This window comes from Ammodytes marinus (genome assembly GCF_949987685.1).
Source record: "Ammodytes marinus genome assembly, chromosome: 21".
Lineage (NCBI taxonomy): Eukaryota > Metazoa > Chordata > Actinopteri > Uranoscopiformes > Ammodytidae > Ammodytes > Ammodytes marinus.
Genome location: NC_137225.1, coordinates 12,841,775 through 12,857,355, shown reverse-complemented (window position 1 = coordinate 12,857,355; position 15,581 = coordinate 12,841,775). Strand labels below are relative to the sequence as shown.

Genomic DNA, 15,581 nt, shown 5'->3' with positions numbered 1-15,581 from the left:
ACTGAAATCCCATTAGAGTGAGAATGTAATGGAATGAAAGTAAAAGGAAAAAAACATTACAGTCTGAGTGAGCTCAGGTGACTATGTTCTCAGTTGGTAGGATGGATGGATGGATGGATGGATGGATGAGTGAGCGCATGAATGGATGAGTGGCATTTGAGTATCTCCTTTTGACAGTTGGCGACAGCCGACGTGGCCAGCAGTAACAGCATCGGTCAGGGCAGAGAGAGTTGGGGAGTGCAGGTTGAATTATGGATGGATGGACCGTGTTAGCAGGGGGGGGGCATCTAGCGGGTGCTCGTGCCCCGCTGACAGGCAAGCTGCTAGTCGCTGGAGTCACTTAGCCACACAGAGTCAACCAGAAACGATCGGGCATCTTTGCATCGGCACTGAGCTACATCCCCTTTTTGTCTCTGCCAAAGGCCTCTGGGATGGTTGTAGGCAGCAGGACTCCACGGAGGAGAGGGGAGGAGTTGGGCTGGAGCAAGCAGAAGCTCACAGTCTTTTAGTTTCTGTCGTGTGCTCTGTTTGCTCACACCGCCGCTGCCTTTCTTTCTTCATCTGGATTTCATTCTTCCCATGTCGGACATTTCACTCCTCACCTTCCTCTACGTACGTGGACGGGAACCAGCCCACCTGAGAGGAGAGAGATAGGAATAAGTCATCACGCACAAGTGACTTTTTTTTAATACAGAGTCATTTTAAAGGATCCCCACTTTCTCTCCCTTTGCTTTTTCTACGTCAGATAGCGATTTCCAACATTTACCACAATGCATTCTAGCAACAGACAGTAAAGAGCTGTGTAAATAGATGAATGTCTATTTGACATGACTATTAATAGGCTACTATCGGGAATACTAAATGCATCAGAAAAGTAGGTAAAAAATAATGTAATATAGGCTATTAATCAAATATAATATGAATTGCTAATTAAGCATTGAAATAAAGTTGAATGAATGATTTGTTGCGATTAATTTTTAGGAAAACACAATTAAATTCATATTTTAAACCCAAGGTTAGCTGTAAAATGTAATTTTTTGAGTAATTTCCCCTAACCTATTTACATCTTCCACATATCCCAAAGCGTGCCACTCACATGTAAATAAAACCCATTATATTAACAGAAATTTTTTATACAGAATGTTGTCACATTCTTTTAAGTATTCCAGTTAAACAAAGTTATATTGAAAAGTTATTGCGCGCTCCTAAATGTTTTCCAATTGACAGATCCAGCTAGCTGTTTTCCAAGGCAGCAGCACTGATTGTTGTTAGCGGTTAAGGGCTCTAAAGAAAGTGGAAAAGCTCTCTACAGACTCCACATATGGTCTTTAGTTTGCACCAGCCTTTTAACAAAGATCTACGTTTCTTCCTTTATCACAGCTGTTCACAAAACACACTCGCAAACCAAATACATTAATGAGGCTGCGGCAGACACACGCAAAAACTAACACACACAGAAATGCACCGGGCTGAATTTGTCACTCAATGTTACACTCTCCGCTGAGCAGAAATGTGCACATGCAGAATTGCCAGCATTGACAACAAGCTGCTTTCGCTGCTGCATTACTGAAGCACTTTTGGTCCCTTGCAGATACCAGTACACAAAAACATTGGCGACATTTTCCTCTTCAAAAAGCCCATTTTTAGCGCTACGTGATACAAAGATAGAAACACTGATTTAAAGGTACTCCAAGGAACTTTTAGTTTGTGTTCACTCTTGCACCCCCTTTGGATAAAAGCGGTAGTGTTTTTACTACGCCAGCTGTTGTTCCTGAGTAAGCGTACCCATGACAAAAGCATAAAGAAAAACAATATAAAAAAATTATTCTTAGCACTGATGGTCTCGTTTGCTGTTACGCGTCATTTATGATCATCAGAGGAAAAATTAGACTGTTTCAGAAACATTTATAAAGTTCCTCGTAGCGCCTTAAAGCGTAAACACAGCGGATACAATTTCTTAAACGTTTGTCCATGGATGCAGTGCAATGCTACATCTATCACAGGTTTACCATTGTATCGATTGAGAGCTAATGAAAAGGGATTGGACATCAACATTTGGCCCCTACAAACTAAGGCTGCCACGTACCCTGCCATTGACCTCTCCCCTCCACCAGCCGTTGGCTCCAGACTTTGTGTAGATCTTGACCACGTCTCCCTCCTGCAGCGAGAGCTCTCGGGTGTCGCGTGAGCTGAAGTCGTACCGCGCGATCGCCACTCCGATCACCTTTGGAGTAAACACTAGGAAAAAGGTGAGGGAAAAAGAAGCGTGTTAAAAAAAATTCAATGACAATACCAGTTGTAGTAAGATACTTTTTTAAATATGTTTTTCTAAGAACATACACACATAAAAACAAACATGTACACATGGGTGGGGATGCATGATATTTTCAGAAAAACCTGCATCATTCTAGCTTCTTATGATCTTTGATGTGTTGGAAAATCTGCAAAATTACAGTAGCAGTCAAATTTAGCCGTTTTTCTTTTATATTGGCCCAGTGCTGTTTCTATATGTAAGCCATCAAATGTCTCTATTCAAATTAGTTTTCTTAGACACGATTTAACATAGGTGTTCAGTGCATTGACTAGTTTTTAACTAAGCTAACGTATAAAATAGATAGAAGAGTAAAAGATAATATACAAGGTTGACACATCAGCCCAGCTACTATGGAATATGAAATTTTACAAAACCACACTGACATTTATAACTTTGCTGATAACTATGAATACAGCCTTGGAACAAAACATCTCAAAGACATGTTGTGTGGATCGCTTCATTTGTTTTTACTTTTTGAAAAATGATGTTATAATGTAGTTTGATCATTATTTAGGTTTTGTAACACCATTTCCCATAAGGCCTTGATGTTCATAAACTAAAATGTCATAGCTGGACAGAAGAGTCGAGTCTATGAGCGAGTAGTTAATAAAAACGTTACGCACAAACTGAGAAATGAATGATTGTGAATAGATACCAATTTATTTGGTCTCGAGTGAAGGCTGAGGGGAACAAAATAAATGTAAAAATTGTTGTCTGTTTTAGACCTATTCAATATAGCATGTGATTATTATTTTTTGATTCACTGACTAGAAAACAGTATTCTTTGTAGTGGCATAGTCCATTGCTTTAGTACAGAAAGCCCAGCTTGAGTGTTCTGACCACCGTGTGTGTGTGTGTGTGTGTGTGTGTCAATGCATCCTATGGAGGAGACAGCAGTATGAGAGACAGCTGTGGAGCTATAGCTAACGCTGCTGTAGCCCCACCCCGCTGACTTCCTATCTTCTCCAGACACTGACCGGTGGGTCGGACCTGGCTAGAAGCTGACAGCTGGAAATGGAATGTCAGACCTTTACAACCTGGCCGTGGGGATAGAATATCTAATATAGTGGAGCTCTGTGTATTTGGACACCTACACCTTTTACTTTGACGGACGGACACACAAAGGCCGACACGCACACACAGACACATACACACACACGCCTAGCAGCAACAAATGCCTCACACACACCACTCCTTTCTCAACAGTGTCTGCCTCACATGGTATTTCCGTGTAGAAACGTACCCACATGCGCGCGCGCACACACACACACACACACACACACACACACACACACACACACATCTAGTACATCCATGCAATACTGAAACAAACAGCACCCTATTCTCCAAACAGGATGAGTATGTAAAGTACTGTATGAGCACACAGATATGGAAGAGGTGAAATGGTGAAATGGTGTAATGGCGAGCTAGATGGCCAACGTGGAGGCATGAGATCCGGAGAGATGATGTGTGAATGCACTGAGCTACAGCCAGCATGCTAAGCAGAACGGCAACATGAAAAAGAAAAGAGAGAGAGAGCCACACAGTGTTAGAAGGGAGAGAGAGAGAGAGAGAGAGAGAGAGAGAGAGAGAGGGAGAGAGAGAGAGAGAGAAAGAGAGGGAGATGGAGGGAGAGAGAGAGAGAGAGAGAAAAAGAGAGCGAGAGAAAGAGAAGTGATACCTGTACCTGACCAGAAGGGAGCAGAGGAAGGAGGTACAAAGCTGTAGCCGGCAGGAGTTACAATAGAGAGGCCGCAGAGCAATGGGGCTATGGCAGGGCAGGGCGGGCCAGGCAGGGAGGGGGGTAGGGGATGGTAGAAGGAGAGAGAAGCAAAAGAGAAAAGATAAAAAACATGTCTTTAAAAGTCCCAACCCTGAGCTTCAGAGGTTTAAGTACACAGTTGGAGTTTGTCAAAAAAAAAAAGACAGGCGCAGGAAGAGCGCTAGACGGTGACACTGCTACCAGCAGCTGGTAGAGGTAATTGTATTGATGGTTTATTCCCCCCCCTAAAAGCATTTAAAAGGTGCAGTATGAAAATGTGTGTGTGTGTCAATGATGTGAAAATTTAGTAAAGTATATTTTTATAACGGAATAAATTTGTTTCATTCAAAACAGATTGACACCAGAGCTAAGATATTGTTGAACTATGAAGTGTCTGCATCATTAATAGGAGGCGACATTTACACTTGTTCATTAAATTGGGAGATGCACACAATGTGAACAAAGTGAACTCACGATTCCAGCATAGGGAATAGATATCTATTTGCATATTTATAAAGACGCACGTCCAGCTGTAATAAAGCCACAACTGTAGATACACATCTCCTTCACAAATATTTTATATTCTATTATTATACTTATTTCCTATGGTATCCCAATAACATTTGTCATATAGACTTGCTCACATTGGCCACAGTGCAGATTTCTCTTTCACCTGGCAAACAATTTGAGAAATAACCCACCGGAGGCCAAGTGCATTTGTATTTCTATCTGTCTTCCAGTATTTTCACTGGCATAGAAAGAAGCTACAGGCATTGATCTGATTCCAACAATGTCCTAGAGTTGGCAGCATTAGTGCCTTGCTCTGGGGAATAACACCTCTAACCCTGAAAGTATTAGAACCTCACTCTTTATGGATAACTTTGAGTCCCCTGGGTTATTTTAGAATGTCAAGCTCGAAATATGGCACAAGTGTAGTCAGGAGAAAATGCTGACGCTACGAAGGTTTTGCTCAGTAGCAGTGCTGCTGAAGTAGAAACACTCTATACTGTAGTATTAATTCAATAGATATTGTGGAAAATGAATGCAAATGAAAGATATTGTCGAGATGGTTTAACTGGAGTGAACTGAACAACTCACTGCCGATGCAGCAATTAGCAGAACTATCTGGACAATGGAAAACTGAAAAACAAAAACAAACAAAAAACATTTGCCCCCATTACCATCAGCAGGTGATGCGTTGGTCTATTAGTATGATGGATTGATTAGTGAACAAGCCTACTGGGCACAGACCCTGGGACTATGGGTACTACTTTGTACGAAGTGTTAATGTTAAAAAAAAGGGTCACGTACAGAAATAAAGCTGAAGACAACAAAGAAAGTCTCGTAATCTGCCCATGTCTGTAAACTTTGCGTAGAAACAGCAGCAATGAATAGACATTGTGTTGAAGTATTCAAAAAGTTTATTTGGCCTTCAGTTATTACCCTGAACAAACCATGCAAACCTTATGAACTTTCTTACTTTCAATAATGTGTGCTTTATATTTGAGTCATGGCAGTTTTTTTTTGTTTTTTTGATTTTACAAATGTGTCTGTTCACATTTCTGCCTCTGGGAATATACACTATAATCCCAGTAGTGGCAGATAAATGCCCACACTTTATGACAAATGTGCCGCTCCAAACAATACTGCTGGCAAGTTAACAGGCGCGGGATATTGATAGGCTGTAAGGAGACAGGAGCCCCAGTGGTTTTTAAAATGAATACTAATCAGCGCACTGAGAGACAGCTCAGAAACCCCTAATGGTGTCTAGGTACAAGCAGTATAAAGAAGTATTGCTACTCCACTTCAAACAGCTACCAAAACACCAGCTGCATTCTACATGCTTCATTTTAGCAATATCTGATTCAGGGACCACCCCAGAATACATAATGTGAGCTGGTTAACTAACAGAGGAGACTAAGGTCAAATCAAATCAGCAGCCACACACACACACACACACACACACACACACACACACACACACACACACACACACACACACACACACACACACACACACACACACACACACACACACACACACACACACACACACACACACACACACACAGTCAGCTGAGTCTGTTCCATGAACACATATTAATTTGTATTTTGGATGAACATGCGTATTGTTGCTAGCGTATTGGTACAAAACTATCCATCAATGAGTTTTCGCCCTGCTCTGCAAAGCTGTCCAAAAAAAATCACAAAACAAAGCATGGACATTAATTAGCAGTGTTCCAACGGTGCTCGAGAAGGATGCCAAATCAAAACAAAAGAGTCATTTTAAAATGAGAGAAGAAGAACAGAAGTCTGCTGTTTGAACAACAGGCCTCGGCAAGAACAACTATCTCTCTGTACAATCTGTTCAAATTAAGGCTCTTCAGCAAACCGTGACTTCTCCCCCCCCCCTCCATTGCACTCAGTACCATTTAAAACAAAGGATATCAGTGATATTCTAATTTATTTATTTCCTCAAAATGAAATCAAACTATAGTTTTAGTCACAGACATGTCTACATTCTCTCCCGAGTTGGCAGTTTGACAAAGTCCTGCTGTTGTATAGGCTTCACTCCATCCCTAAACATCCTTTCACATGTTCAAATCAAGTTAGTTTAAGGTATTGGAAGACAAAAGTAGCTGCATTCGTATGATAAGAAATAATCAATATGTCGGATTCCAGTCCTGTTCTACTCTTCGGTGTTTTGTCTTGAGGAATGTATTCATGACAATTAGCTCATTCTTACACAGCTACTGTATTTATAAAAACACAACACGTACATATCACAAGTTCTCTGACAACTTCTCATGTCAGGGGAAGCTAACAAATTTAGACTGAAGTGTTGAAAAGATATCTGAAACTGAAATGTATTAATACTCTTGTTTTTCTATGTTACAAGTTACACTGTCAAGTTGTATAGGGGAGAACGGGGTAATTTGTCACACGGGTTGGTTGTCACAATCGTTATATCTCGGAACCAGAAGGCGCTGTCTGTGAAATTTTTATATGTAAATATCCAGAATTGGGATAAGAGGTCACCTACATAGTCTTCCTTGGAGTTAGACTGCTGAATTTGAGGTGAGAGGACTGTTTGTGTTTTTCATGTCAAATTGAAAATATTTAGCTCCTCAGTATTTTTCTTCTAGGCTGTTACAGAATGGGTTTATAACAAAACACTTGTTACCCATAAAAAGTGTGAAGGGTAAACTATAGTTTAGATTGTGGTTAGCAAGCTACTTAGTTGTCAGATGGTTGTTGGCATTGATGCTAGCAAAAAATTCAATTTGGGGTTGGTCGTCACATTTTTTGGGGGGGGGGTTGGTTGTCACAAGTTATCCAAAGGCTACAGCCAGAAAAGGAACCCAATAACGAAATAAATTGTCAAGCTGTATCCTCACTGACACCCCAGAGAAGGAAAGAATAGAGCAGGAAAAGGCAGCTAGCATGCAAAGGAAAAAAGGGCAACAAAATCAAAACAACCCAGTGCATCCCAAACTAGACAAGCTGCCAAGGCTACAGTAAGTTATATAGGCCTATTTGTCAACTTGACAATGCAATTGCATTTTCAAATTTAGTTCTACTTTCTTTCCTTCTTTTCAAGATTATTCCCATTAAGATAACTTTGTGACAAACAACCCCATAGTGTATGACAACCGACCCCTTGATGGGGTTGATTGTCACAATGTGTTAGGGTGTCTTTGATGATTAATTTCTTCTTTATTACAATAAGATAGAAAAAGTGAGGGGTACACATTTCAAGCCAACACTTTAAGCTTCAATGTAATGTAGGAATGACTATCGAAAGATGTTTAGGTGATGAGCAATTCTCAGTAGAGTAAAAAGTGTGCCTACTTACCCCGTTCTCCCCTATGTGTTGTTTAAAGTATATGAAGCATGAATAATATTAAAAGTACATAAACAAAGTTACACCATCAATTATAGAAAATAATCTTCTGGTGTAAAAGTGACTGAAACAGATGAGCAACTAGATGTATTTTGCAACTACAACTCTGTTGAGAGTGGTTTAACCTGATAAGTTAACCTCAGCATTGATTTGATCTTCAGTAAAACATCCGGAAGAGTGTTTTTTTCAAATCTAATAACATGCTTAGTTAGCTTCACTAACCACCATTTGACAGTAGCAGTCATAAACATTTAATGCCAGAGGAGACTGGACGGTTTTAAACAACAAATGGCTCCCGAGCTCTTTTAAGGCTGTGTATAGGTGCTCGCTCCTTTTATATACTATCTACTATCTATGTGAATTAATGGTGTGTGTGAAGACAGCTAGGAAGGATGAGGGGTAAGAAAAAAAACAGAAGATGCAGCTGGAGTGGTGGGTGGGGAGAATCAGCAGAGCAAATGACAGCAGGGTAATGCAGCAAACAAACAAAAAATATTTGGTGGATTTTTACGAGCTGAAAGCATATATGAGTGTCAGGGGCCGTATTCACAAAACATTTTAAGGCTAAGAGTAGGTCCTAACGTGCTGATTTAGGAGTAACTCTCAAAAATAAGGGGCGTTTCACTCCTAATTTTAGGACTCCTAACTTTTTAAGATAAGTGTAATTCACAAAGCGTTTTAGCGCTAAAACTAGCTCCTAAATCTATGAAAAGCTAAGAGTCCTCGAGAGGACTCCTAAGTCACTAAGAGTAAATCACAGACAACCATTTGATGGTGTTTTGGAGAGATTTAATGCTAGTGAGCTTTATCAAAGGTACCTTTAATAGCTGTAAGGGTTTAATTATCTTAGTAAAGCTATATCTAGAAAGTATAGACACATTTATATATATCATATTTATATAAAAAAATATTTATTAAGTTCCTTTTCCTGCAGTTGCTTTGGGTTTATGATGCACTGAAAGTTACTGTTGACGTGTCACGTTTGGGTTTAATTTCCTACTAGAGTAGGCCTATATGTGGCGCTTCGCAGCATCTCCTCCGTTCCACAGGTCCGCTACTGTATAGTTGCGAGTCTCGCCTTTTTCCTTCCGCATGCATTTTACGATTTCGCCGGCTGTTGTTTCTAAATGGTGAATTTCCTGGTTTGTCGCTGTCTGACTATTGCTGCATAGTCGCCGTTGAGAGAAATACAGTGAGAGTGCATGGCGTGCAGCTGTTCAATGAGGATATTTTTTCCGATTCAAATCATTGTAATATTTAAAATGAATAGGCCTATGTGGCGCTATTGTAGGCTAATTGTGAACGAAGGTGTGGGAAACCCTGCAGTATCTTGGTTTCATGTTAAACCAGTGTCACTTGTCATTAATTGTATATAAAAACTCTTTACTTTAATACAGCGACACGATATGGTTATTTCCCCACAGTGTTTCTATCATAAATTCACTCTTAGGGACTCATTTCCTCTCAGCCAATCACTGTGGGCATAGAAGGTATGAACATGACGTCATCCATAGCAACAGGGTCAACACCGCCCTCTAGTCTTAGCTTAGGAGTTCCTCCCATTCCTTAGTAAAAGTTGGTCTTATCAGCTTTGTGAATAGGTTTTAAGAAATTACTCCTTACTAAGAACTTTTAGTGCTCCTTAGGAGTACTCTTAGCGCTAAGATAAAATGTTTTGTGAATACGGCCCCAGATGTCTAAGGTTCGGAATGTCATCGCTATATGAAATTAGAAGTCAATTAAATGATAACGCAATCAAGATAAATGGTACTTATTTTCATAATTAATAAAAAATTATAATGAAACAATTAATAAGCAGCATGAGCAATGATAGCATACCACTTAAAGGTACCCTCTGAATGTAAACATTCAGTTGTTTGTTTGCAAGAATACGCACATGATAAAAACAATAAGGGGACTTTCCTATATCAAAACATTGCTCCATAGCGCTACTAGTGGTCAAAAACTCCATGGGGTGTCCTTTAATGACCACAACTAACTCTAAATCAGAGCCGTCTATACAAGAAACAACTGATGCAATATACCTTCTAATGAAAATTTAATTGAATGCTTTTTATGAAGTAGCTCCTGTCCTCAGTCGGAAGAGTTATACATCTTTAACTCAGACTATACAAATACATTACGGGATAGAATTCATAATTCAATGTTATCCAGAATCTGCATACTTGCACTACAGTCATGGAGATTCAGTACAAAATATATGCTATTGTTTTAATTCTTAGTGACTCTTCAGGTCTACTCACAGTTGCTACCCGACCGGGTGAGGCGGTGCATAGCAGCATTCTCCGGTTCCCGATAAGGAAACTGCAGCGTTGTGTCCAGACTCCTGAAACCTTCTCGCAGGGAGTGGTGTTTGTAGTACTCGATCAACTCCTGGACACACACGCAAACATAAAAAAATCAAAATACGCCTAAGTAAGGAAACTAATAGATATGCAGACGTTTGCATTAGTGTTTACAACGTGTAACATTTCACACATGATAAATGACCTAAATGGTTGTATTTGACAATGGCAATTTATATATCTGTCAAGCCATTAAGAGTATGTTTTTTTTTTAAAGAAAGCTATGTAAATGTCATGTGGTGAATTATGATGAGGTTATGAAAGCTGACAACTAGGTTTGACTTAATATAGCACCACATAGGCGGGAACATTAGATCAGATTTTCTGACTCTATAAATTGGAGGTGGAATTATATTAAATTATTAAATGACTTCAGACACACACAGATATTTAAATATCCTCGAAAAAACTGTTTTTAGAAAATATGAGATACAGAAAATACAGTCCTGGCTGGCGTAAATAAAAGAAAACGGTGGTGAACCTTTCAAATATGCCCTGCACTTATCTACGATGCTGAAAGGCCCTCAGGCCAGTATAAACATGTCTCTCTAATCATGGCTATTTTTGTGCACACTGCTAAAATAAAATGCAGGTTTTGACACTTCATTAAGCGAACGCCATGATTTATTTATGAACTGCAGTGGTGGAATTAAAAAAAAGAAAAGAGAGAGAAAAAAAGAAAAAAAAACAGGGCTGAAAAGGACTTACTAATATGCTCCTGAACTTCTTGTTCTCTGCGATGTGGAAGCAGCCCTCCTTGGTCAGGATCTTTATGTGCTTCACGTCGTTGTTGTACCTGTGGGCCATTGAATAAGTTATGAGTGTAATTTCCCTCTCAGATCACAGCCATCGATCGGTTGGCCGGCCCCCCTGGCCCCTGTGAATGCATAGGGTCCCAAGGTTTGTGACATCTGAATGATGGGTGGTCGGTGGGAAAGGTGCGTGTGTGTGTGTGTGTGTGTGTGTGTGTGTGTGTGTGTGTGTGTGTGTGTGTAACTACTCCCACCCACAACACACACACACACACACACACGCACACGCACACGCACACACACACACACACACACATTTTCATGAACAGGGGGTGGCAGTCTATGAGGCTGCTGCAGTAACAAAAGTTGTAGTCAGAGAGTACCGAAAAATCTAGGATGTTTGTCATTCACACAAACTATCTGCATAAATCACTTAAAAAGACAAAAAAGGGACCTGAGGATAATTAGACCCGATGCCAAATTGCGATCGACCCAAACAGAGAAAGGGAATTAAGACAGCATGGTGATGCACCACCAATAACCAAGCAGGGACACTAGAAAAAAAGAGCATCGAAACACACTTTTTTCCCCTTAACTTCAAAGTGTTTTATTTTCATCTCAAGGTCTAACCTAACACAATTACAGGGTATATGGTATGAACACCTGGCTTGTTTCTGGTCCTGGGTCAGGTCTCTGTGAATAACAACAGAGCTGGACTTGTTAAGATGTCTAGATTGCATAACAATGTAACTTTTAAAACCAGGATGATAATGCTAGGAGTGACTGATAAGTTAAGTTAAATATTTTGAGAAATGCACTTTTTGTCCAGAGTTAGATAAGGAAATCTAACCCTCTCCTTGCTGTAGATTTGTATTTAGCGTACGGTTCAGGGTACAGTCAAGAGATGGCTACCAATCTACTTGACTGACTCTCTGAACTAAACAGAACACAACATCAAAGAGTGATTTGAAATGAAACACACATTAGCTATTAAAAGCTGCCATCCTCTCAAAGTAGTTCTTTAAAGAGCCAGATATAGCCTACTGTCTACTGTGTGAGGCCACAACTATGCTGGGAGCTGCTTTTAGTTAGCTTTATCCGTACAGAACTCGAGTCTGGTGGCTATTTGGAACCAACCATCAACATTCCACTGCCATATATATATTCTCAGAGAAACACGGAATGAAGGAAGGTGGGCATTTGCATTTTGTGAGAAATACTCTTTAGATGTCGTTCCCACAACGTAGGCTTCTCTTTCTACCGGGCTCCTCTCTTTCATGGGGAGGTTTAAATAACCTTGAACAGTCTTGCAGCCCACAAGCAATTAAGACTTGAGCACGGAAAGACCGAAAAAAAAAAGTTAAATTACGTTCAAACGAATGTTTGCGGCGCTCACAGAGAGGCGTTTTGGCTTCTAGTGGAGGAAAGTGTTCCAGCAAAGAGACGCCTGCTTCTACACTGACGACATAGATCTCATACATAGAGATAACTTACGCCCACTGAGTAGGGTCACTGGCACCCATAGGTTCTGAAATGTGCTTTGTTAATTCCTAATTACCAAGATTAAAAATGGCTGTTTGATTCTAATTATACACCAATTAGATTGGATGTGTTGGTTTGGAGGTCAAACCATAAATGGGCCTTTACTTAAGACACACACACACACACACACACACACACACACACACACACACACACACACACACACACACACACACACACACACACACACACACACACACACACACACACACACACACACACACACACACACACACACACACACACACACACACACACACACACACACCACATCCCTGTGGTTAACCAGTCTCAGCACATCATCCTGCAAAGGAACTACAAATGTTTCTGTCAAATTGTGTAGTATATGTTACATCTGGTCAATACTGTGGTTGGGCTAAAAGCATCTGATGCATCCAGCAGACCGTGCAGTGCAAACCGCAGACAGATAACTGACATGTCATGAGCACAGAGTGTGTTTCATTATGTATAGTAGGAGGGGGTTTCAATAATGGCAATAGTTTGTTTAAATCGATCAAATCTGCGCTAGGATCTTGTGGTGGTGACTGGACAGAGAGGGTCAGACTCACTTTATACTGACGGCGTACTCTGTGAACTCTCTGCTGCGATGGCGGACCAGGTATGTGCTGTTAACCCTGTTGATGAGTTCTGCTTCGGCCTGCAGCCTCTCCATGGGCCCTGCAAACCTACACCACAACAGCACCATAAATAAGACATGAACACCAACACTTCACAATAGAATGGTTCTAAAGTGTATTGACTGTCTGCACAATAGTATATTAGTTACTGCATCGTCCTTTACAATCTGTCTGATCTCTATTTAAATTAGCTTACACATCAGGGTTATTGCTTTGATATGCTGTAGTCTCCTATGTGTGTGAAATGCAAAATAATAATAATATTTAGTCATGCATCTCTTATCTGTGATGTGATTTTCAGGATGTGCTGGAATAATTCACATCTTTATTCGCTGTGTTTTTTCCTACCCAATAAAACTGAGTAAAGAGTTTGAGTTTGTTTGCGTAAACACATTCCGACAGAGATCAGCTGCTGAGTGAACAACATACCAAGGTTGCGTGGAGTAATCGACGGGCTTCGGGACCTAGAGCAAAAAAAAAAAGAGCAAAACGTGGACATGTGTTTTGTTGTTAAATTTCAGGAAAATCAATCACTTATTATACCACCTCAACACAACTGCCATAGTAAAATCTTCCAGCCTACTGTTTTCAAGCTACAGTGTGTGTTTTCTTTGTTGCTCTTCTGTAATAAAACAGCTGGCTTTTTACACTATACAACCCCCTAATAAAAGTGTTTAATGCTCCCCTTATCTTTATGACAGCGTAGACCTTGTGATAACGCTCGGTAATCTACGGGACAGCTCGTATTCCCCCAAGCCAAATGGAACATGACAATTCAGTGGCGGCGGCGGCGGGGAGATTTATAAAAACAGGAAAAAAAAACAAGTGTTTTTCTCCTTCCCTCTCAGCTTTTCCAGTTCAGTTCAGCACAATATGACGTATTACTTGTTCCTCATAAGATATCGTTGAGTTCTCAGTATATCACCTTTATTTCCTGGTGCTCGAAACACAAAAACCCATTGGTCGTCTACCTCCCCTACCACCCTCACATCACTGAAGTGCTGGTAAATACATGTAGCCAAATGTAAAAGCTGTTACAACAAGAAAGCAAAGGGGTCTAGAAAAAAAAAAGGAAATGCTGCTTACACATGGACAAGGCTTGACGGAGTCGCTTGGAAAGAAGCCAACCTCTTTTGTGGACAGGATTCTGCCCTGAAACCAACAGAGAGATAATTGCGTTATGTATACATCTGGGCTGACTCTGTCTCCATAATTCAGGAACAATTAGCTTGCAACACAGAGCGAGTGTGAAATGTACAGCCCCTTGTTAACTATTGTTGAAATAATGGCTGGCAGGAAGAGGGAATGGCGGACAAGTTCCTTATTCCTCCCCATGGTGATGACTCCTCCAGCTCAGGGCCGTGATTTATCAACAATGGGAGACTCAGTCCATATAAATAGGGGTTTCCTGGAGGCCAACGTATTGTTATCTCTTTCTGTGTCACTCAGGCGCTGTGGGTTGATGAAGCTGTTTTCTTTTTTGCACCGACAAAATATTTTATTATATATGAGATATATACTGTATATCAGTGATTCTTGAGAAGTGGGACAAAACAGGGTGCAATGTTGAAAAAATACAAACCCTATGTGAGACCCATGAGATGTATTGTGATCACAAGTATTCACCAAGACTGACAGAGGCCACAAAATTTGTACGTTTTCTAAAAGTATATGAATATAGATATTTTATATCGATTTTCCTCTATGTTCTTTAGTTGAACTGTGTAATAGAATGTTTACTTTAAAATGAACACCAATCAAGATGTGTTTCAAATTTCAAAACACATTCTCATGTTAGGTGACCATTCCTCAATAACCATGAAATATCATTATGTATTGCTATCAAAATAATATAAATATTTTTAAAAGTGTTTTAATATGATTTCTCAAATTATAGTCAAAACATTTTTCCAGAGTTTAGAAAAGCTGTGATTATTTACAATGGAATAATCCCAATGTAAAGTCTACAGTGTTTTTGGATTCAAGTATTTTGAGTGCAATATCCAGTTCTCTTAATGGTCCCCGCAAGCAACAACAGAGGCATTTGGCCAAGGGTGTCCAGATAACAGGGCCACTACTAGTTCAACACAACCAGACCCAACAGGACCCACATCAATAGGGTTAAGACTCACAATCTGACCTGTTCACATGATTCACAGTTTATTTTATTTGGTTTATATTGACTGCATAGTGTACACATCTATAACTGCACAACCAATCTTTACATACGTTGCCTGATGACTGTTGATTTGATTTGAAAGTATGATTTTGATATTTAGATTCTAGTGGTTGATTACATACTA

At 40.0% G+C, this 15,581-nt stretch overlaps 1 protein-coding gene across 1 annotated transcript in view; it reads right to left on the bottom strand.

Annotated features, from left to right (window-relative positions):
• Nucleotides 1-376: 376 nt before the first annotated feature.
• vav3 (vav guanine nucleotide exchange factor 3) overlaps nucleotides 377-15,581 on the bottom strand; it is a gene marked incomplete at its 5' end in the record, with an annotated part of 85,033 nt that continues 69,828 nt past the window's right edge. The window contains 8 exons of the mRNA XM_080050611.1: nucleotides 377-636; nucleotides 2,087-2,238; nucleotides 4,002-4,082; nucleotides 10,245-10,374; nucleotides 11,055-11,142; nucleotides 13,210-13,326; nucleotides 13,708-13,742; nucleotides 14,365-14,430. Of these exons, the coding sequence (XP_079906737.1) occupies nucleotides 592-636; nucleotides 2,087-2,238; nucleotides 4,002-4,082; nucleotides 10,245-10,374; nucleotides 11,055-11,142; nucleotides 13,210-13,326; nucleotides 13,708-13,742; nucleotides 14,365-14,430 (714 nt within the window). The 3' untranslated portion in view covers nucleotides 377-591. The remainder of the gene's footprint in view (nucleotides 637-2,086; nucleotides 2,239-4,001; nucleotides 4,083-10,244; nucleotides 10,375-11,054; nucleotides 11,143-13,209; nucleotides 13,327-13,707; nucleotides 13,743-14,364; nucleotides 14,431-15,581) is intronic.